Source organism: Eutrigla gurnardus, assembly GCF_963514095.1.
Source record: "Eutrigla gurnardus genome assembly, chromosome: 17".
NCBI lineage: Eukaryota > Metazoa > Chordata > Actinopteri > Perciformes > Triglidae > Eutrigla > Eutrigla gurnardus.
The window spans coordinates 12,656,095-12,680,638 of NC_139928.1; the positions used below are offsets into that span (position 1 = coordinate 12,656,095).

Consider the following 24,544-nt stretch of genomic DNA (forward strand, 5'->3'; position numbering starts at 1 on the left):
AGCGCGGCACCTTCCGTCCGCGTGGTCTCAGTGCCCGCCGGTTAACTGGGGCCAGTCGCTGGCCCTTCAATTTAAAAAAACTAACGGCGGAAGTCGTCATTTTGAAGGCCTCAGAGCTTCTGCCATCAGATGCGTAGTCAAAAATCCATCATTAAAACACACACACACACAACCACACAAAAAACACACCAGTTTGACTGATATACCCAGAGGTGGGAAGTTACAAAGTACAAAAACTTTGTTGCTGTACTTAAGTCAAATTTTCAGGTATCTGTACTTTACTTGAGTATTTATTTTTCTGACAACCTTTGACTTTTACATTTTAAAACAAGTGTTTTTCTACTCCTTACATTTTCAGGCTTGTTACTTTAATTTTAATGCATTTGAGTTGGGCTTATACATTTTTTTTTTTTCTTATTAATATGTCACAAGATTCAGTCCAGTACATTTCAGAGCTGGTACTTTTCACTTTTACTTGAGTAGAGAAGTTGACTCTTTTCACTATCACTCACTTGGACACGTCAGTGCAGGTTTAACACAGGTGTAATTAATTACAGTGATTATGGCCCTGTTCCATTTAGGCGGGCCAGGGCCCTCATAGCCTATTGTGCATGCTGACTCACGGGAACAGCCCTGACACTAAATACAGCACCATAATTAATCTTCAATTAGGCCTGTGTTTACCCTGCTATGGCATGTCAAAATGGCTGCAATGAAAATTGGCCTTTTAAAACTTCTAGGCTACTCATCTTTGACAGCTGTAGTTGATATCTGGATTGTTATGTTTTGCATTAAATATTTACAATTCACTCATAAAGTATAAGGTATTGACATTCATATTACATATACAGATTCAGATTTTAGGCCTACCAAACATGAAATTGTGCTATTAAATAGTGCATTGTGAACGATTTGCATATACTGACAGAATACAGACTTTTATAAGTATAGGCTGTTTTTAAACTACTACAACATTAAAATGATGCTTATGCATCAGTAAAATAATATAATTTACTATAATACAATAAATAAAATAATATAACACTGAACACTTTAACTGTTAATACTAAAAATATATGTTAAGTCCTAAAGTAATGTTTTAAATGTCATTTTACTTTACTTTTTTCATCATTACCGATTATAAATATCTATTTAGGCCCATTAGTTATATTCGTATTACTTTAAACAGCAGAATAACAGTACAAGTCTCCTTTACTTCTCATCTAGCTACACACATTTTCTTTATCAAAGCTGCATCTCCTGTTGACGGAGATCTAGCTCACATTATCTGAGTTTTAGATTTGTATAACTATGTTACATTATTAGTCAGAACTTAGAGGCCACCGTGATGTTAGATGATGTATTTTATTTCATAGGGGGAAAATAATGGTGTATTTTTTTCTCAATCTGATATTTTCTGTAGGGATTTTGGACAAACATAGAATAAATAAATAAATAAATACATATATAGATAAATACAAACTGTTTTGTGATAGTCCAGTAATGGTGATTGCAAATAAAATGACTGTCAACTTGTGATCGTGGGCTTAGTAAAGGACAATGAGAGATCTGTATATAAACAAAATGTAGCTAAAGAAACAATGAATTAATAGAAAATAACATAAAGCAAGACACTGGTCGAAGATAAGCTAATTCATTCCGCTGAGGCCTTATGCTCACTAGAAATGGCCGCACATCTCACCTCTTTCTGAGTTTCACAACTTAGGAAACTGACAACAATTTTAATTAAAAGAAGAAAAATGTGGTAGATCCAGTATTTAAATGTTGTGCTCCATCATAAAAGTCGTCCTGTACACATTTCAACATTATCAATCTCAGTGAATCATCAAGAACTCTGGACAAGTGACAGTTACCACCAGCAGCAAATGTTAGTTCAGACTGCTCAACACCGCCATCTGCTGGCCACAACTGGATCACCTCCTGAATGTACTTCTCAGTGCAGTTCATTTTCATAGACATTTTGCCACCAATACTGAATACATTTGAGATTGATTTAAACATGCAGATCAAAAGCCACACTAATGAATCATAATTAAAATACATAATAATAGTAACTAATAAAGTGTAACATCACATGACGTGAAAGAAGATGTAAGAGAATACATCATACGGAACAAAACAAAGTCTCAAAGTTAGAACAAGAGCTCAGATCAAGATGAGTTGTAGGCACATGCGGGTATGTTTGTCTCTTTATTTTGCAAAGGCTGGAAAAGGCAGTCTTCAGCCTTCAAGTGTCAAACCTCCAAATCTTCTTTTCCAAACAGCACTTCAGGGTCTTTTAAATGAAAATCATTTACAGCATCGACTGAGGTCAAACAGCATCGTTGTTGTTTTTTCCCATTTACAATAAAAGGAACATACTTGCACAAAGAACTGAAGAAAATCACAGAAATCATTGGATGTGCAGGCTGTGATTATCATGTGCATACAAGACGGTTTGTTCTTGTTTTCTATAAAAACAATTGGCTTTAAACACAGTGACTCATTCCCTGACCGGCACCACAAGCATGGGAGAAAAGCATGGTGGTGGACTGTTTGAGATCCACTCTCTGCTTCAAGTCACGCATGCATATGCAATGGCACGACGAAGACCGAACATCTTTGGATGGAGACGTTATGCAGGCGCTCGTGTTGAAAGACCGACAGCTAAGGTCTTGCGAAGTCACTAGCAAACATCTTCTGGAAATCCTCGTCCCGTCTCACGGTGAACTTTTCCGAGCTCCAGCAGCCACCTTCTCCCTCCGCAGAGCCTCGGCTGTTCTTCATCTCTCATCGCACACGTTCCCAGGTTCGGCGTCTCCACTGCTGTTGATGTTGACGGGCTGCCCGTCCTTTGACAACGCACTGGCCTCTTTTGATGCCCTCCTTTTGGACTCACGAGTGTTTTGCTGCGAAAAAAGACGTATACGTTTTGAATGCCACATCATTTAAATGCCACCACACCGAGTGGGCAACGATGGCAGAGAGAGACCTGAGTCACTGAAGCTCTGCCAATAACCGGAAGGTTAAATACATAAAAGCATTCAAATCTATGTCTCTGTGTTGTTGAATTTGAATTAGGAATTTAGAACATGCAAAATAAAAGTTATCTTTTTGTCTCTTTATCTGCTGTTCATGAGTATCAAAGCCCATAAATTTGCATTTAGAGCAGGTAACAGCATCAGTTTCTTTGTGAGTTAGCTATAAGCTCTCATGGTAGGGGCCATATTCACATTTACACAAAATATCATTCTCAATATTCACTTTTTGTACTTACAGCTAACTATAGCCAGAAGACACTCAAACATATTGAGAAAAATATAGGGTAAACATACTCCGTACATCAATAAATGCTCAGAAAACCCCTGCAGGTCTGCAACATATACTTAGTTGATGGATAGCATTGTCTAAATCACTTATTGTAACTCTAAAATGTCAAAAAAAATCTTCTAAGAAATAGTTTTATCATCAGCCCAAAACACACAAGTATTTCTCTTTAGTTCACCAATTGACACAGAAGGGACAGCTCAACTAATAACTTCTTCATTATTGATCAATCTAGTGTTCATTTTAGCATTTAATCGTTTATAAAATAGTGACAAATAGCCATCACTATCCCCACGGCAAAATCTTTGAATGGCTTCTTTTGTTAATTTTCAGTTTACTGTCTGTTTTCCTCCTTTGTTCACCTCTACACCTCTGTGGAGTTTATCCATCCATGTATTTAACTTGTACCTCAACCCTGCATAAATTATACAGTGACACTTCCTGTTTAGCAGTCAGAGGGGAGAATACCTGCTATACCAGTGACACCTACATCAGTCAAGGAGCGTCTGGGTCTCCTCTGGTGGTTGGAGCCAGCAGAAGTGAGGGCCTGCTTCCCACACTGGGTGCCTGTGTTCACCATCCTCTTCTCCCTCAGACTGGCCTCCAGAGCTTTACCTTAAACGACAGTTAAGGGGTTTAGATCGTCACGTGATACACCTTCCTCTGGCTTCTTTCAACATTAAGACAATATGCTAGCATCAATGCGAAACTACAATACCAGGGAGTTGCTAGCTGGCAGTTCTGAGTCGTTTATTCAGCTTTGCTATTTGAATTATTTTCTCGTGTGTGTGTAAACGCGGCCTATGGAAGCCTACGTGATGGATGTTGTAGTTCAAATAGATGGAAACGGAGGCTCACTGTTTGCTACTGGCAGGGAGGTCTCCACGTCCGTGTTGGTGAGCCACGTCGATTCCGTCTCTCGGGTCCAGCTCTCGTGGTACCTCGGCTCGATGATCGCATCCGCCCGACTCCCTCCGCAACCCATCGGGAAGATCATCCGCGGCAGGTGCGGCTGACACGGGCCGAACGGGTCACAGCAGCCGCAGCATCCTCACGGCTCCTCTACTGCAGCTCCATCGGTGTTTCCGTCTCCATCATCGTCACCATCATCATCATATCATCATCATCATCAGCTGCTGCTGCTGCCGCTTGCTCTGCACTAACAGCAGCTGACCACCAGCGTTAACACACCGGAGCTATCTGCGTCATCCAGCTGCATCCAATCTGACCGCTGATTGGCTGTTGGGTATCACCTTCATCACCAGCATCGTCACGCAAATATGCGCTTGTACCAATCAGAATCGGGTTTTCTTTACAAGTAGGCCCGCCCTTATTTAGGATGTAAACTCAGTAGTTTGTACATACATTCAATACGTAGTAAACTATTCATATTAATAATACTATAATACATTACATTAAATACGGTTTTAATAAAGAAGCAGCCTTCCTGTGTCATTTAAAAGCTAAAACATAACATTAATAAAGTATGGATGATAAACACCAAGCATGGGATTTCTTTTTAATTATTTGACACTCCCAAAGTTGCTCTTATTAATAACTTGGTCCATCTATAAATTATGTATTAACCATTGATACAGCCACTGGTTACAACTTGTAACAGCTTTATCAAAGTGAGCTTTATTAGAAAGGAGTATCAAAGTGAAAAAATACTTAGATATATACAACGTATGAAAGGGGGTCTATAGCACCCCAAGGTATTCATTTAAAAATGAAATTATTTCCCTTGTTAAACCTTATTAACGGCTTCCTTCTTTGTGGACTGGAATTCTTGTGTGGACTTGTTTCTGAAATATTATACTGGATAAATGGACAAATGTACAAGCATGACTCAAAAAAAAAAAAAAAAAAAATGAATCAGTTCCGGGGAACAATTTGCTCCCAACAAGTTTGAATCATAACTTAAGTCTAGATTTCAACAGTGTTTCTGATTTGTATCAGCCCGAAAAGATTTATAAACTTCATTCTGCAGCTGAAAAGGACAGCGAGCCAAAGTCAACTATATTTCACATAGAATATTTATTTTTCACATTTATTTTAAATATGTGGTGAAATTTCAGTTATACTGACAATACAGTATATTTGCACATAGACCTATCATTTTTTTTCTCAAACTGCTTAATATACAGAAATTATAGGAGCATACAATCAGCAAACATATTGCTTCTTTACACTGTAAAATGATCCGTCTCAGTATTTCACAGGATTATAGCTTCAGTGGGGGGAACAATGGTCAACATCTACTTGTAAACAGACGTTCCTAACATGGAGCTAAAAACACATCACCATCAAAAACTGGACAAACAAAAAACATATCCACTGATTTAAGAGGCTTTTAAATAAATACTATATTTAACACACAGATTTTTCTCCCCATTTTCTCCACATGTGTACCGTTTCTGTTGCTTTGAATAAAGTAGGGCACAGGAGAAGGAAAAAAAAATGCAGCATTTTATATGTCCTTTGATACGGAACGTCAACCATTTTGGTGGGTCTACTGGGGAGCTATTCACTTTTACAGCATGTTACATAGAGGAGGAGCGGTGACAAACAACAACAACAAAAAAGACAGCCCATATTTGTCAAGTATATTACAACATAAGTTCAACAACTAGTCCAATACGGAGCCAGGAATGTACCGGAGCATGAGAGAGGAAACGCGGTTGGGAATGAAAACAGGAAGAACAGGGTGCAAACAAACGAAGGCTTAGGGATGTGAACATGTCACATCAGAATACTACTGCATACTGAGATTGAGATGATGATGATGATGATGGCGATGTATCTAGACTTTGAAGTCCAGCAGGTTGCAGTCGATCTTGTAGTAAACATATGGGTAGTACTCCTGCTGGCTCAAGTTCAGCCCTGGGATGTCCATCGAGGCCTGCGGGAACAACAGAGGAAGAGAGAATCATAAACACACACATTATTCCTGTTTGCATCCATATTTCAATATATTTTCCTTCATCACAATGAGTTCTCATGCAAGTTTGATGATAACATTGTGCGTTTTTTTTTTCTTTCTACTAAGTCTTAAAGATTTATGGCAACTGAGGCCATATCTGTCATTCCAAACATGAGGGAGGGTTTGGGTGAATCAAATCAGGAGTAGATTTACAAGCCGACAAGGCTGTCCCATTTGTTCAACATGGTGAACATTAGACAGAAAACCATCCACGAGCTTCCCAGAGCCTCTTTGTTTCTGGGCCTATAAAATACACTGCAAAGTTCCCCAAATATCATGGTAAATGAGTCAGGTTTTCTTCTCGTCTTTACAATGAGCATTTTCCATGACTGGAACATAATACATTGCAGTGGTGGAGAAAAACAATCAAAATGTTTTTTTACAGTGATTTTATTAGGGGAATATATTTGCAGCTAGTCCAGTAAAGAAAACATATGTGTACCAGGCCAATAGAAACAGACTCACATCAATGATCGCAGCACTGCTGTCCAGGTGTTTGTACAGGTCGTAGAGCACCTCTCTCAGTTTCTTCATGTTCTTCTTGTTGGGCTGCAGCAGCATGGCTTGGAAGTTCACCGGCAGCCCATATCTATGAAAAACACAAGAAGTCTGTGAGGCTTTACTACATCTTTCACAGAGAACCAGAAGAAAGGAGTAGCAGATTGATTAACTTCACTGAGGTGGGTTTCATGGAAAGTCTTCACTCGCTTACCTCAACACTGACTCCACAAACACACGCAGCGCTTTTATGTGAATCCATGCGATGAAGGCTTCGCTGAAATTCACTTTCAGCCACCGTACCAAGGGCCCCTGAGTGGATAGAAACCACATTTTAACAACATGTTCTAATTAAAAGATATAACACCGGTCAACTGGCTGAAATAGAACATACTCCTTTTAGATATTTTTAATTAAATCATTCATGTGAATGACCATTAAAACACAATGAGAGAATTACACAAAATGAACACTGGTTCAGCCATTAACATCCTCCTTCCCCAATTAGCCGATAGCAGTGACAATAATACAGCAGTCTTACAAACTGTTTCTTCTTGTCAGTGGACAAACGTGTCATTTCTTCTTTGTCCGCCTTCATCTCCTCCTCATTGTACTGGAAATCACGCACTGTGAACCTTGGTCAGGACACAGAGCAGAGAGCTTGCAATCAGCTTTCAGCACACACACACACACACACACACACACACACACTCAAGTGCACACCTGGAAATTGGCCCTTATTTTAAAGAACATAACAAGCAAGTTCCTGCGTTTAGGAATAGATGCCTGCTTCAATAATGAGGTATCATTAGTGCCAATTATTTGTTGTACACAGCTCAAGTGGAAGTAAAATCGATTTACTTGTTTTCCCTGGCCTGGTGCTTGAAATCATCTATAGCCTTCCTGAAGAGAGTGACACTGAACAGGCCGCTGTCGTGGTCTTCAAACAGCAGCCTGGAGGAGAGGAGATGACACGTCAACATGAGAGTCGGATACACGCAGTATATTTCACACATGTCAACAGGTTAAAAGGACATCCTTTTACAGTACATCACCTTCAGACTCCAAACTGTTCATCTCTGCTTGGTATAAAATAGTTTGTAACATAAGCGAGAACATTTACTCAAATACTCTACTAAAGTACAATTTTGAACTTTGTACTTTATGGTTCTACTTCACAGCAATTTGGAGGTAAATGTATTAAGTTTTACACTCAACACACACAACATTTATATTACAGCATAAATTTACTTTACCAGCAGTAACAGTAGTATTGCTTAAGCATTTCTGCTTCATTAAACCAATGTATATTATTGGACCATTTTGCAATTTTGGTACTATTACGTGTATTTGGAGGCTAATGTGACTTTTATTGTAACAGTATTTCTTCATTATGGTATTCCTAATTCTATGAAAAATATCTGAATACTTATTCCACCGCAAGCAAACCGTATTTCTTAGCATAATTTATTGAAATTATGCTAAGAAATACTACTGCTAATATGAAGTGAAATATTTATTATGAGATGGGCAATATGGATACAAATATTTTAATTCATAATTGTATTTGCCATATGCATTTATATTGTCATACAGAAAATCTGAAAATGCAAATAAAAAACATTTATCACTGCCCTCTCCTGGTTTAAATCATGCCTTTCTGACTGCCACCAGTTCATTGGTATCAATTAATCCAACTCTAACACAACCCCATTCTCTCAAGGTGTATCTCAAGGCATCCCCCAAGGTGCTCGACCCCCTCTTCTTCATCCTCTACACACTTCACCCTGATCATACAGACGCCACAATAGTCTCCATTTCTATTGTTGAGCAGACGACACACAGCTCTACATTTCTACTAAATCTCACGCCATCCTCAAAAACATCCTGAAGCAAGATAACTTCCTCAAACTCAACTGCAACTAATCTGAAATCTTCATCTTTGGCCTGAAAATCACTCAATAAATCCTGCCATGACATTGCCCCTTCATCAATAGATCCACTGTTCCTGCTTCTGTGCACATCCATGACCTCATTATCATATTAGATCAAACACACTCCTTCAAAGTCAATATTAACTACATTACAGAAGCAGTTTCCGTCTCCTCCAAAATCCACAACACACTAGAATACATCCAAAAAATCAGCTGCCTGTCTGTTCACCCACTCCTGCACCAGAGGTTAAATCACCCCAGTCTTTCAAAACCTCCATTGGCTCTCCATTCAGCAAAAATAAAGCTGCTTTCACATTTACTCATTGTGTCTTCAATCAAATGTCTCATAGCTAAAGGTTCTTCCCTCTACAGTTGAGCATTCATAAATGTGTCCCAAAAAAAGGAAGTGAATCATCTAGTTATGCTTACTTTGTGGATCGTGGTACAACCATCTCTGCCAGGGTTTCATACGTCTTCTGCCAGTCAACATAGCTTGTCCTGGTGAGGGTGGAAAGGCAAAAGGTAACACCAATTTATTTTGCATATAAAAATGAAATTTAATTTAAAATTAAAAATTGTATTATTTCCATGTCCAATATGTATTTATCACATTATACCTTTAACGTTTGCACTTACAATCAGTGCACATTTTGCAAAGTAAAAATCAGTTTTTCTGCCGTTTTTAGTGCAGCTGTAGTCAGAAGGGAACCTCCCTCACATACACCATGTTTACAAATCACATGAGAAGTCACTGCATATTGAATGTATAGATATTGATGTTAGTGCACTTACTTTGGGACAACCACCAGCATGGTAATCAGGTACTCTGAGTCCAGTACGAAGTCCTCTTTCTTCACTATGTCAGCCAAACTCCTGGTCAACAAGCTCCCCCTGAGGGATGACCACATTTACCCACACAATTTGAAATATTTCAATCCCATCTTCTTTATAGATGATACACAGGGGGGGGCAAAATGTTAAATGTTATACATCCACATTTTGATAAGCGTTGTATACATTCAAACTCCAGCAGGTAAACATGGCAGGCTAAGAGTGACATGTAGAATAGATAGTGTTATTATTATTATTATTATATAACTCACGCATTCTTCCTCTCCAGGTTTTGCAGGTTTCCCTTCAGGTTGTTGTAGGCTGAAGCTCTGGCCTTCAGGTCATTGTCTATCTGAGACGCTTGCTAGAGAACAAGAAGAAGAGGAATAAGCATGATCTGTATTCCCTAAAATAAGCTATGCCTTTAATCATTTATAAAGATAAACACTTGAGATTAGTAGATAAAACACTATAGATTAGTTCAGTGAGGATCATTCCTGCACCAAACATATAATAGATAATAATTGCTGGGCAAAATCAAGCTATCCCGTCTTTATATGATCGTTTATGATGCTGCTTGTGTTTCTGGCTATAGTTGTTCTCTATAGTTGTTTGTTCCGTTGCACTCAGGTCTTTCTTGTCAAAGTGATCTTAATGCCTTCATGATATTGCTTCATTGCAATATTAATGACAATACAAAAGCACAACAATTAGTATAATAATCAAACATCAGGCCAGATTTTTACCTTGGAAATGATCTCGGAGATGTTTTTCAGGGACTGTTTGATGGGATACTTTGCCATGTCCCACTGAAATCTGGTGATGTAGGTGACCAAGTCAACTGTAGATCGTTGAAAAAAATGATAATTAATTTGTATAGGCTGTGTGTCATTGTATATCTTAACACAAAGTCCCATAGCGTGTCGTTCATCACACTGGCTTTTACTTATGTCTGTCAACTACTGAAGAACGGCGACTACCTCCATTGGCAAGTAGGTTCTCCTGGACTTTGTCTCGGCTGTCCTCCAGGACATCGGCCATGTACTGAGCAACTTTCTTCACCACGCTGCAACACAACATAGGGTGATGATGGTGGAATTACAAATAAACACAAGAGAACAGCAACAGGTGACAAAATGTACCTTTCCACAAAAGTGTCTAGTTTAGCCAGTTCATCCGACAGACCAACTAAGACATCTAGTGTTCCGACCTGTTGGGAGACAAAACACACAGAAATATTAACAGAAAACGCAGCTCGGCCACTCGAATTCCTTCTGGGGAGGAATACACCTGACTGTCGTTTTTTTTTTTTTTTTACCTTGAGATCGGGGATGTTGAACTTGTTGTTGACGGAGAGGTTGTTGGTGCGTGTGGTGGCCACCATCAGCTTGTCCCAGGTCTGCTGACATGTCTTCTCCCCCGGAGCAGAGATCAACCAGAATTCTGTCATGGCTGCTCGTAAGAGGTTTGTCCAGCGGGCCTTTGATTTAAGGAAGTCACTGAGGGTGAAGAGAGAGTATGAATAGAGTTCTTCTGTTACTTGTACCAGGGCTGCTGGTCTGCTGTTATAGCCATCAGAATTGTTGCTATAATCAGAATGATTGATACCCAGAAAACTGACAGTGGTGGCTTAAGAATTTTAACAAAGTCCAAATTTGTACATGGAGATATACTGCTGCTGATAATACTTGAGTACCTTTTCTTAAGTGCTTACTGTAATGCATGACTTTGTAACAGAGTATTTTCCTTTGCTATAAAGTAAAGGGCATTAGTACTTTTCCATTACTTTACAGAAGACAGATGTTCCTCTTTTGCTTCTTGTTCATGAACTTCCTCACATTTTCCCATGACTGCAGAATGGACACTGCGCGCACGCACGCACACACTGGTCGATTACTTCAGTGAGGCAGACTGGTGTCCATGTCTGCTGATTGACTGTCATATGACCAGTTTCTGTGCTGCAGAGGACGTGCTACATACTGATCCTCCACTTAATTAAAGACAGCACGTGACTGGCGACGGCTGTTTTCTAGATTTGTTTCCATCAACAACAACGAAAAAAGTCCCTGATTATATTGGCAAAATAGCCCTGGTTCATACGTGGTTAAGCCCAGCGTTAGCTCGTTGCTGACACGAGCTTGTTTGCATCGCTGTGTAACGCTGTCACGACGTCGGTAATCGACGTGTTTCCCGTACTCACCGGCGTGTCTAACGGCTTCGGTGTTCGGTCCGCGCGGTGTAAATCAGTTTCAGAGTCGCAGCTTCCAACACATAGCGCAGATAATAACAAGTCTTTCGACCCAAAGGTGCTTCAACACAGCATCTCAGTCACAGTCAGCTGATCGGCGCAGTGGTTGTGCGTCTGCGCAGAGGCCGCTGTGCGCTATACTGCCTTCACGTGACCGACAAGTCCTCGCGAGGTTCTGGGTCTGACTATAAAGTCGGAAGTAGCGGTTATTCGGGCTTGGAAGGCTTAAGCGTGATGCTTTATATTGTTCAGATGTTGTTTGATAACATGCGCACCCCTTGGTATGATGATCTCACATTCTAGCGTGTTTTTTATTCAATTCTTTTTTATTAACTAGGTTTTATAATATTTCCGATAGTCTTTCAAAGCAGCATGCGTGTTTGTTTTGGTTTTGACAGCGCAGTCAGTAACCTCTCAATGTTGACCTCTACTGGTAAGGTGTAACAACTACATCAATTCACAGTCGCTGCTGTGTTCGTCTGCTCTGACTGTCAATATGTTCAAAAGTGTTTTAGAGTTAGAGTGAGAACTCTTATGTTTTTATACAATGCTGGATTTGTAGGCTGACGTCAATGTAAATAGATTCAAGAGTAAATAACATAACATTACAATCAAGGGCATATATTGTAAAGGATACAAAATTTTATAAATATTAAACAGTAGACAGATATGTAAACAATAGAGAAGTGTTTGTTCTTAAAGTGGCGAGTGCAACTCCTTTGGTTAAGGTCCTTTATTTTTTGGAAGAATAGCCCCTTTTTCATGGAAAACATTTTTGGCATGTCAAAATTAGAACACCCAAACCATGTGGCTAAATGATACAAAAAGATTATTTCCCAAGTTCAAAAGTTTTTATTTTGGAGTTGTTTGTATTCAGGGAGTTTTGAAATTAGGCATTTAACTGAATCCAGCGGAACTGAAGCACAAAATCAAATTTCCTCCTGTCCTCATGAACCATGAACCTTGATACCATACTTTACTTTTATACTTTTACTTTTACTATTACTATTTTTGTTGTATTTTACTTTATATTTTGTTGCATTGTTCAATGTATTAAAGGAAATTATGCAGTCATAATCATAAACTCTGTTATCTGTTAACTAAAACCATAAAGAATGCAAATATTCCTCTGAAAAGAAACCTTTAAATATAATTTATGATAAAACATAATTTGCTTGCTTTTCTGCACACCTTGTTTTAATTGTCATCTCTCTATCATTTACTGTTTATGATTTATCTCAACAAGGACCGTAGTACAGAGTGTGGACGGGAGTTAGAAAGATATCAGTTAGCCTCCTGGGCACTGCCAAGGTTCCCCAATCCCCATCTGGGGGCACCATCCTGTCAGGCAGCTCCCTTGCTCTGACACACACTGCAAACAATTACTTTACAAAAAAAGCTCGACTTGATTGTCCCACAAGTTCCAAATAGATGTCAAATAAAGTCAGATCTTACTAAGATCTTCTTTCTGAGGAATGTGAACTGTAGGTCTAAATGAATTGGCCATTCCTATAATGTGTACCTCAGGGCCATTGGCATGACTGTATGAATTCATACATTTAATCCAGTCACTTGGTGTCTAAACATATTAAAGAAGGTCAGCCGGCTCAGAGACTTTGAAACATCTGTGTTAGGGTGCTTTCATATAGGACCTTTCTTGGTGTTTAGACTTTAAGCTTTTCTAGGCCACATTGTTCGGTGAACACAGAGTTCCTCGGAGAACAGTCATAAAACAAAGATAAGAGCTATAGGACAGCCAGTTAGAGAGAGACAGATGAAGCCATGCAGCGTGTTACTCCAGTGTCATAGAGATGCAAGTCATACGACTATGGTGGCTGCAGGCTGAGTTTTCGTGCCAGTCATTCACTGTTGTACTGAACTCCTGACCACCACGCTTTAGGAGATGAATTTATCAAAATCAGTTTTGTCCCATTAAACTGAATTGTGCAAAACATTAAATTATCACAGTTGACAAAGTCAACAAAATATTCAATAAACTCTTGAATCTTAATAATTCCCCACATTCCATGAGGCATGAACGAAATAGCCAGTAGACAGGGGCATATTTTTGTCTTTCTGGGGTCGATAAAGTTCGTCAGTGCCACATTATTGTCTTTGAAATTGATTGATTCATTTATGATGAAAGGTGTAGCTGAGTACATCAAGGTTGCAAAAACAATAATAACACGTATTGACTAAGATTATTTTAATTTAAAGGATTTTGAACCACAGACTTTCCCAGCCTGTCTGCAAAAAAAAATAAAAAATTCAGGGATGAAAATGAAAACATGTCTTTGTATTCACTCAATATAGAGATGTCTATGAAAAGGGCTTTGGAACGCATAGAATCAACATCATGGTGGGCAAAGGGCCATATTCTCACAGAGGAAACGATTGTTGACAGCAAGGCTTAAAACAAGACTAGATTTTTGCAAATACAAATGTCCTCAACACATCTATGAATGCAATTAATGAAATGTGTGCATGTTAACTTTCAATTTCACATACAAAATATATGATCGAGTTATAAAATGTGATGCAGGGTTAAAGAACAAAGTATCCAGTGGTGTATAAAGCAGTTAAATTTAGTTCCACTTTCTCCTTTTACATTGAGCAATATTTCTACTAGTACTCCTCCTTCTACAGTCCTATGACTTTGCAGTGTCACTGTGAGTAAAAGAAAACAACAATATTGTGGAACATCTCGTTTACCAGTACGTGTAAATGTTGTTCTTATAGCCTATAGTAAGTGAGTATAGTAAATGGACTGCTTTAGTGTTTTTTCAACGAGTCCATTTCGTATAAATAAATCGTATTTGGTAATGTACGAGTAACACCTGTGTCTGAATAGTAAAAAAAACAACAACAGCAACCGAGGTCTTGAACTGATTGACTGAAACGAGTGGCAATCCACGGAAAGTTTATGGTTATGTAACCTGAACAAACAGGGGGTCTACGGCGGCCTGTAAGATATTCGGAAATACATATTTGGTACGCTATAACAGATTCTCAAATCTCATTGGTTGAACGGAAGGTTTGGCCCCGCCCACGACCGTTGATTACTTTTTCCATTTCCTCCGCTCGGCTTCAGTCGTCCTCCACCCATCTACCGATAGAGAAGACACCGCTACAACCGACGCTCGCGCCTCATCTAAACCTATGGCAAAAAACGCCCTCTTTCTTTCTTATATCGATGTGCCCACTACTCTTTAAAAATTCCGCCGAAAAAGAGAAGACGATTTTCCAAAACATTCAGGCCGTTATCTCACGTAAGTAAAGCGTAATACTTCGCTTGAGTTCCTTGGATTCAGCAGGCGGACGTAACATGGCGGGCTGGTCTTTCTGCCTCATAGTCACACATGACAGACCGATTCATTGGGTTTTCTGTTTTTCAACTGTCTTAATGTTCATTTTGAAGCTATTGGTAAATTAGCAAGCGACCGTAGCACTTGTGTCTGTTGTGTATGCTTGTATTGGGTCAGTCTCGAGGTTTTTTTGTGGATTATTAACAAAATGCTGTGCTAACATATGCTTCTTCCTTCGACGTGCACTCGGCAGTCGGCTCAACGTTAGCAGCTCTCTCGTTGCCAATAATATCTCAGCAGCGTGTCTCCCTGCGGTTAGGTTTCCCATGTTCAATACAGCTGCACTTTTAGGTGCTAAATGTAGCTTTACATGTTCATGTGTGGTATGGGGTTTCGTGTTTTGGTTTGGTCATGCATTTCTACCATAGCTAGTTTAATATCGAGTGTTGACTCCGTTTGAACTATCACAACACACTCGCATGCTTTATGTATAGATAATTACCGCGTACTGTGGAGTAATAGTGATTTAAAAAGTCGGCTGAGGTAAATACATAAGTCACGAATAACATACTTTGTTTATTGCGTTAAAATAAACAAGCCACGTAACCCGGAGCGAGAGTTTATTCACCTAGCCTATGGACTGTACCAATGAAATGTTGAGTTTAGTGACAACAATTGTGAATCCATAGACGATAACTGTCGTTAATGATGAAGCAACATGACTAATAAGACTAACCAAGTACACTGCAATTAATGTGAGTTGGCTTATGATTAAAACACTAAACATGGTCAATGTCTTGCTTATGTAATTATGTCTAATGTTATGTGTGTTCTTCCCACAGGGCTCCCCATTCTCTGCACAGGTGTATGAGCGCTACCCAGGGGGCCTAGGGGCGGCTCTTTACCGGGAGCACTTTGACTTCAACGCTGAGCCACCTTGGGATCCTAGCTGATAGCGGGACAGGTCCATCTCCTGACTTGTCCATGTGAGTGACTCACTGTGTCTCTTGTGCACAACAAAAGACGCATGCTCACTTACACACTCATACACCTGTAACAAAGTCCAGAAGCCTTGTGCTCTGGGTGGAACTTGGCATACAAACTGTGGCATGAGTAAACGTGTTTGAGTTGGGGGTTGAAGTTTCAGTTGTTTTTTTCTTTTTAAATCTAAATCAATAGATGTAGACAACAGTTCAATGAGGTGTGGACTACTGTCATATTGTAGCTGTTGATTTTAAACAGTAGAAAGGCATCCAATTGGTAGTTAATCAGTCTGTGTATTTAATTTGCTTGGTTAATGGGTGTTAAAAAAAAGAAGCTTATTGTGGTGATATTAATAGTCATGTTTTTTTTTTTGTCTCCCTCTCCTTCTCCAGCTTGTTGCATACCGGCAGGACCCCATTGGCTCAGTTGTGACCCCTTGACTTGCTTATCTGTTCTTTATGATAGTCGCCTTAGTGGAATACGGTTGAGATGAAAGGACTTGCTGACAAACCCAGCTACATCATTGAACTCCTGGAGGGAGGAGTGACCCATGAAGATGTCATTGACGGACACATCTGCGAGCAGGCTCTGGTCAGTTCAGCTTGCAGGCCTTGTAATGGCTTTAGGCTGCAATGGAAGAAATTCCAAAGATTATCAAATAGCGTTACGGTGTCTTTTACACTTTTCATGTTTTCTTCCACGTTGCTGTGATTTGGTGATTTGACTGTTGTTTTTTGTACCGTCACCTTCTCTGACTATCCCAGGAAGAGAAGAGTGCGTTTTTGGTGGGTGACCTCGGTGCCCTGATGCAGCAGCATGTTTGCTGGCAGAGTGTAGTGCCACAGCTGCAGCCCTACTACCCAGTCAAGTGCAACAGCAGCCCTGCAGTCATTGAGGTGCTGGCCTCCTTGGGCCTGGGCTTCATTTGTGCCAACAAGGTTAGCTTTAAACTTCAAAGTATCACATTCAAGTGTTTGAACTGTCAGCCTTACGAGAGCACTTGGCAAGTTGTGGCAATAACATTACAAGCTTTCAATTGATTACGAGTCAGCTGACAACTGTTATCCTTTTAAGTTATGTAACATACTATGTACCCTTTTGATTGTTTTGATGGAGCATTTAGACTTTTGTTGTGTGCACTTTTCTTATGGGTGTCCTCTTTCCTGCAGACTGAAGTAAGCTTAGTGCTGGAGCATGGCGTGCCACCAGATCACATCATTCTGTCAGGCCTTTGCAAGCAGCTGGCACACATCAAGCACGCTGCCAAGAACAACATCCAGTATCTTGTGTGCGAAAATGAGGCAGAGCTGTCCAAGATTTCCCGCCTGCACCCCAGTGCAAAGTAAGTGATTAAGTCCAGCCACAAACCTTTTTCCTTGGCTTATTTGAATCCTTGTATAAATGTGTGTTCACAGCAAACGCAAAATGAATTTTCCAGTTTAACGACAGGATCAGTTGTGTTTATTTGCGGGTCTGTTTGTGTTAACTCGCATCAAGAAGCTGCAGGGAGGAAGAGGGGCATACCACCATGTAGACGCCAACCAGGTTTCATTAATTATGGCTGAAATAACTACTATTGCTTCTTTGTATATGTTATGGAAGTCCCAGATACAGCAGGTATTAAAACGCTGTCCTGTCTGAGTTCATAACATCACCCAGAGGTGCGCTGTGAATGTAATTGTATTCACTGTGAATAGAAAGCCACGTGTCAGCTGGTTTACTACAGTGGCGTGAGCCCAAAATAAACAATATTGTTGTGATTTTATTGCGATAAATGGAGAGAAAGGATGCCATAAATACTACATAATCATAGTCTACAGTCATGGTTTGTCTGGACTATTTTCGGACTGGAGTTTAGATCGATCAGAGCTAGGCTATGCTAAAACTGTAGCTGCTCCATCAGCACTTAAAATAATGTCATCAAGACATAAATTCAGCAGCGACCTTGTTTGTATCATAGACCATGTCTGGTTTATACACATAGTTTCATTCAGTCCCTGTACAAATGTGAGGTCCTATCATAGAGCTCTGGGAGACCACTACGATATGTTTTGTCTCTATTTCTGATTCAGGATGAGAATCTCAAAGATATTAGGCTTTTGCATTTTTTTCTCTTGAATTAAAATATATATCTTGCACAAATAAAAAGATAGGGTCATTCATTTTATTCATGGGTGTGTTGGTCTAATGTAAGTGTGAAAATAAACAGAAGATTGGGAAAACATACTTATCTTGCTTAGATGAATCACATTCATTTTTTGATCTCTGGCTGATTTTTGTTGCCTTTTTTGTGTCTCATCTAGGCTGTTGCTGCAGTTGAGCACCGAGGCCCATGCAGCTGAGACCAGCATGGCCTTCGGCTTTTCTCTGAAGAGCTGCCGGCACCTGCTGGAAGCAGCCAAGGAGCTCGGAGTCCAGGTGGTGGGGGTGACCTTCCATGTCCCCAGCTCCTGCCAAGACCTGCAACAGGCCTACAACCATGCACTGTCAGATGCCCGCTGTGTGTTTGACATGGGGGTTAGTACCTGCTGAAAAATATTAAACATTATAAAATTATTAATCCGCGGGAATTAAGTAGATATGAATTGACTCAAGACTTCAAATATCCTCAATACATTTTTATCCCTTGTACTTTAAGCGTATAAACTGACTGTTTGCTGTTTCTCATCAGGTGGATCTGGGCTTTAACATGAACATCCTGGACATTGGTGGTGGTTTCACTGGCTCAGAGTTTCAGCTCAAACAAGTGAGTTGAATGCATTAATCAGACTGTCAAATTGCAATGCACATTTTCTGCAAGACGAGACCCAAGGCACAAAACCTAGCTAAAGAACACAATGTTGTTTAAAATGGATATCTCTACACCATTTGCTGTAACTTGTGTGTGCAGGTTGAGTCTGCAGTCAGGCCGCTGCTGCATGCTTACTTCCCACCACTGTCCGGTGTGCAAGTGTTGGCCCAGCCAGGCAGCTTCTACGTGGCCTCAGCTTTCAGCCTGGCTGTCAACGTGATAGGCAAAAAGGTGGTGAACCGTCACTGGGACAGCCTCACTCAAGGTGAGTAACTTAATTCTCCATGTTTGTCTTTAGTCCTGTGTAGTCCAGTTCAGTTGCATCATCATGACAAAACCATCAGAGGTCAAGCTCTTAGTTTGTACATAATGCACTTTGTTCCATCTTTCTTACACGCTCACCCATTTTATTTACACAGGTGTCAACAATGAAGATACAGAGTTCCTGTACTACATGAATGAGGGTGTTTATGGCTCATTCAGTCGCAAGCTGCTGGGAAACTCAATCGCTGCCCCCTCAGTCCACAAGGTTAGTAGGCCTCCACCCAAGAGAGTCGACCCCATTCAGGACTGAATGAAGAATCTAATAGCAGTGCTATTTAAACAGGGAAAGGGGGTCATGCATTGGGAATTTAAGGAAGCAGGATCAGAATTGCTTTAGATCAGAATTATTCATTTATCCTATATTTCGTTTATATAAAATATCCTATGATGGTTCTGTAGTTGTCCTACAAAGCTGAGGTTTTACAACATACTGTGATCTCTCAAAGTGTGTGAAAGGGGTTTAATGACGACCCACAAACAGCTGTTTGCTACTCGACTTCCTACAAGATCAGGACCATCAATGACATGAATGAAGCATTTAGTCTTTTACTTTCGGTTTACCTCACAGTCATAAAATAACTAAGTGATACAAACTTCACGGCATAAAACTGGAGCTGTGATGAACTAATTATGTCGAAAAAATAATCTGACAAAGAGGCCTTGTGTTCTGGTGCTTCAGGGCAGTTTTAATGGATTTCATACACCTCAGACCCCTGATGCTAATGAACAGTTGAAGCCGGTTGTATTGGCATGTTGATGATGGCTATCCATTTTAGGTTGCTTGTTGGCCAATAAGCAGTGGTTGGGCTATCAATAATACAATCTTTTATCCACCACAGGGATACAGTTTGCAAATGATGATGAAACAATTATTGCATCATCATTGGTAATTTATTGCAAATCATTTGTTCAGTTGCAGACTGAAGTCGTATATTCTCCTCTCCCCTTTTGCATTTCACATGCATAGTATATGTGCAATAGATATGTCATTAACTGTGACAGAATTACCTATTTTGATGATTTTCTCTCTCAAGCATGTCCTGTGTGCTGAGGAGGGAGTGTATCCCAGCAGCCTGTGGGGCCCGTCACTGGACCAGCTGGACCAGGTGGTGGAGCGCTGCCTGCTGCCGGAGCTCAGTGTGGGAGACTGGCTTTGCTTCTCCAACATGGGTGTCTGTGGCCTGGAGGAGTTCAGTTGCCTCTCCAACTCCCCCCAGTTGCCAGTGTACTACACGGTCTCCACCTGCGACTGGTGAGTATGGAGAGTTAGCATGTTACGGTCGACTACTAACACAAATGTCGTAAGAATGTTTACATTTATAGAGAACTGATTCTGATGCTTGGTGTTGCCCACAGGTACGGGATGCAGGAGGCCGGTGTGGCACTGGACAGTGCCATGAAGAATTTCTCCATGGTCCAGTACAGTGCGTAACTACCCTCTGCACCTGTCCCACATTATATTGCACAGATCCTCCTTTTGCCTCTGCTTTCACCATGTGAGAAGAGGGGTCAGTGAGGTATTTGGGACAAGGAGCTAAATGTGGTCAACATTCCAGCCACCTTGGGGAAAAAAAGCAGTGTCCTATCATTTCTTCCAGGAATTTGACCTTTTTTTTACCTCTCAAAATGGGAAACAATTGGTTGTTTGATACCTCAAATGTCTAAAATTTGATCTGGAAGATAATCTTTTCATTCTCGCTCCTCCCTCTAATGGACTCCAAAAATCTGTCAGCTAAAAGAACTCCTGCTCAAATGACATTATGCAACAAAATGGACGACTCTTTGGAGATGGGACTCCCCCAACACGTTTGGGGTGGTTTGTTTCCTTAATCCAATCCAGTTTACAAAATGTACAATTGATTTAAATCATGTTCTCTATTGATTACCTGTTGACAGTCGTGTAAATCCTGTGTCTGTTCAACACCATTACATTTTGTCTGTAGATGATTTTTGAAGTGTTTAAAAGAATCGATGACTCGTGTGATTCTGTACTTCTGGACCCCTCACTTTGCATAGTTTAAATGAAATTATGACAATGATGTAACCTATTTCTTTATTGCAGCTCACCTCAATGCATTTTTATTTATTGGATTCAGATATTAATGGGGTCAATTTAAAGCTCCACCTTTAAGTGTGTTTTATTATGCTGTGGCCCATCTAACAGTGTTTCCCTGATAAGATATTGATGTGTTTTTTTAACGCTACATGGATTAAGTGTGCTGTGATTGCCATTCGTGACCTCAGTGGTTTCCCTTTACTCGAAAGGCATGAAGGAAATGCTGCGGGAGAGTCTCTCTACGCTGAGCTAAAGCTTGAATGCAGAGAAGCTGCAGACACCCTTACGCACTCCTTGCCTCTGATGGAGAGACTTTAATCTGGTTTTAAAATGCACAAAATCTTTTGTAGGTTAAATATGTACTGTGACATTTGACAACACAGCACCGATTTTTCAGATCTTAATATTAGTGTCTCTTGTCAAGGGATGGGCCTTGTTTTCACAGAATCTGAAAAACCAGCAAAAGGAGCTATTTCTCAAACATAAATGATCTATATGTGGTAGATGTGGACTTGCTTGTCTATATCTCCCACATAGAAGACATGCTAGCTGTACAGACTTCTGAGGCAGTGCAGATGACAAATAAAATGCCAGACTTTTCCTCATGCCTCTCTGAAGATATGAGGGACATAATGCACATGTCTCTTACAGCTAAATATGCCATGTCGGATAATATTAAAGGTGTTGTTACTTAACTGAAGTTTTTAAAGAATCCTGCCCTTGTGTGTTATAAATGACTAATGTATTAATAACTTGCTTGTCTAAGGCACTAATGGACCATAGCCTGTTTTGACTGTAAATTGTGCTTGTTAAAGTAATGAAAGTGATTAATTTAATACATTTCTGACTGAAATCATTTATCTTGTGTATTTGTCATTTTTGGCACTGGCATGGAGCCGCTGTAGATTCCTTCACATAAAATATTTATGGTTGGCTCACGTAATTCAGAATCCTATGTCTCTGATCTGCTATAGGTCTGTGTGTATTCTGATTGAACAGTAGTTCAATATCCTGCAAACAATCGAAATCCAAATTAAGGGCTGCAATGGCTAAGTATTTGCAGCCAGGAATGAGACCTCCTTAATGGCCAATTCATCCTAACTGGTAGAGTATGTTCTCTCCGTCCCTGAAAAACACGGTCGGCTCTCACCTGTGTGTGCAGCTTCGATTAGATCCTTGCTTGGTTGTTCATAAAGCACAATGTAGTGCTGAAATATATATTACCGATGCCATGTATTACAGTAGGTGGCTTTAGCCGTTGCTGACATTGAATGTCGTCATCATTCAAATAGCAAGGGCAGATTATACATGTCTAATCTGATGCCATTGATTTCCTCTTTCTAAAATGAATTACAGCCACTGAAACATTTGTTTGGTGTTGTATGTGAGAAGATTGTTCTAAGAGGAGCCATTATAGCTGAGACTAATCAATTATCTCATGTTTAACTTTTTACGAGATGAATGTTAATTAGATTACAAATAAGATTAATAGATGAATGGAGACATATTTTGCTACTCACTGCATGTCACCATGATCAGTGGTTTATAGCTTATATAGAAGAAGTGGCCAGGGTTCATTATTGTTAGTGGTAGTGGCAAGGATGAAAATAAAACAGAAGACGACTTCAGCCTGCCAAGAACACTGCACACACAATGTGGCCCTGTAGAGTGGCATAAACACCAATAGAATAACAAATAGACTTTACAATTACAAGGTTACAAGACAGACTTGATAGATTTGGAATTACTCGAGGGACAACTTGATTCACAACCTGTTCACTATTCACACAAGCATGAATGAATTATAAGTGGTTGATTCCGGTTGGTGGTGTAACCTTGTAATGGTTTGACAAGAGGGAACCTGACATGAAAAAAATCTCTTTTCACTTCCTTCTCCACTTTGGGTTCAGCAAAGATGTCATCAAACTCAATTGTACTTCAGCAGTCTTACATTTTGGGAAATTCTGCAGCGCAATCGGCTGCAGCACAGGGATTGTGAATATTAACGCTTTACTCTCACGTTGTCCCTCTGTTTGCAGAAAATTAAATCATCCTTGTTATCCTAGAGGAGACAATGGTAGATGTGATCCCGTTAGTCAAATTTTAACACAACACTGCTTCATGCCACATCCATTGTCTACTGCTTATCCTGTATTCAGGGTCGTGGGGGGGCTGGAGCCGATCCCAGCTGTCATTGGGCGAAGGCAGGGTACACCCTGGACAGGACGCCAGTCCATCGAAGGGCTAACATGTAGAGACAAACAACCATGCACGCTCACATTCACACCTACAGGCAATTTAGAGTCATCAATTAACCTATCCCCATCCTGCATGTCTTTGGACTGTGGGAGGAAGCCGGAGAACCCGGAGAGAACCCACGCGTACACGGGGAGAACATGCAAACTCCACACAGAAGGAACCCGGGGCCGACTGCTTCATGCCACAGAACTTCACAAATCATTCCCAGTGGCCAAGTTATGATTTGACAGTTTACAGACAAATACGGCATATTGGTGTGCATTAAGGGCTGTATTAACATCTGGACGTGCAATACTGTGTAATAGCTAAATTGATTCAGTTGAAAAAAAATCGTACGGAAGATTGATAACATAAGAAATTCTAAGTTACGAATCCACCACAAAGAAGCTGAAGACATCATGCTATTGCTTTGATTAATAGGCGATTTGTTTCCACGCAAACTAATCTTTCTTCGTAAAGATTTCCTGGTAGGCTGTAATTCAGACAGGTAGCTTGGGTTTTACTCAATGCATGCGATATCTTCAGAAATTAGTAGGTAAAAAGGTTGAACACAAGATTGTTGATGTGAAAGTATCAACTTTTACAAGACTGTATGACTAAGCATGAAAATCTACATTACTATGCGATGGTAGCTAGCCATTTTTTTAATAACCGTAAACACAAAAAAAAGTTAAAATCCGTTATGCTATGCTAGCTAAAATACATGTTAGCTATGAATTTCACTTCCTCTCCTATCAAAATGGTGGTTCAATTTAATTGGCTGGAAAAAGTAGCATGATATGACGTCATACGACAAGGACCCGCCCATTTAGCACATTTTCTCGACAGCTCATTGGTTGGTCTTAGACTTGTACCACGTGACTTCCAATGGGGGGTCGCATTGGCCACGCCTCCCGGCCTAGCTATCTGTTGTAGAATAGAAAAGTTCAATTAACAAGTCATGTATTACATGACAATCAGCAACAGGAGTATAAAAGGTATCACCCTGACACTCTGGGAGAATG

General features: G+C 40.1%; 3 protein-coding genes across 3 annotated transcripts; 1 reads left to right on the plus strand and 2 right to left on the minus strand.

The window, feature by feature from the left end:
* Positions 1-2,411: 2,411 nt before the first annotated feature.
* LOC311028395 (uncharacterized protein) lies at positions 2,412-4,500 on the minus strand. Its single transcript, XM_084032931.1, has 3 exons — positions 4,186-4,500; positions 3,818-3,942; positions 2,412-2,909 (listed from the first exon to the last, which is right to left on the minus strand). Exons 1-3 carry the CDS (start codon positions 4,322-4,324, stop codon positions 2,784-2,786), a joined length of 390 nt encoding a protein of 129 aa, XP_083889057.1. The 5' UTR covers positions 4,325-4,500; the 3' UTR covers positions 2,412-2,783.
* Positions 4,501-5,345: 845 nt separating this feature from the next.
* atp6v1c1b (ATPase H+ transporting V1 subunit C1b) lies at positions 5,346-11,917 on the minus strand. Its single transcript, XM_084032813.1, has 13 exons — positions 11,774-11,917; positions 10,892-11,072; positions 10,716-10,783; positions 10,554-10,639; positions 10,320-10,414; positions 9,846-9,937; positions 9,535-9,633; positions 9,172-9,240; positions 7,670-7,762; positions 7,350-7,443; positions 7,023-7,120; positions 6,776-6,899; positions 5,346-6,229 (listed from the first exon to the last, which is right to left on the minus strand). The coding sequence occupies exons 2-13, from the start codon at positions 11,021-11,023 to the stop codon at positions 6,131-6,133; spliced, it is 1,149 nt and encodes a 382-aa protein (XP_083888939.1). The 5' UTR covers positions 11,024-11,072; positions 11,774-11,917; the 3' UTR covers positions 5,346-6,130.
* Positions 11,918-14,893: 2,976 nt separating this feature from the next.
* azin1b (antizyme inhibitor 1b) lies at positions 14,894-22,139 on the plus strand. Its single transcript, XM_084032250.1, has 11 exons — positions 14,894-15,090; positions 15,969-16,112; positions 16,503-16,701; positions 16,875-17,048; positions 17,280-17,452; positions 18,414-18,627; positions 18,782-18,856; positions 19,001-19,166; positions 19,321-19,430; positions 20,260-20,477; positions 20,582-22,139. Exons 3-11 carry the CDS (start codon positions 16,600-16,602, stop codon positions 20,655-20,657), a joined length of 1,308 nt encoding a protein of 435 aa, XP_083888376.1. The 5' UTR covers positions 14,894-15,090; positions 15,969-16,112; positions 16,503-16,599; the 3' UTR covers positions 20,658-22,139.
* The last annotated feature ends 2,405 nt before the right edge of the window (positions 22,140-24,544 follow it).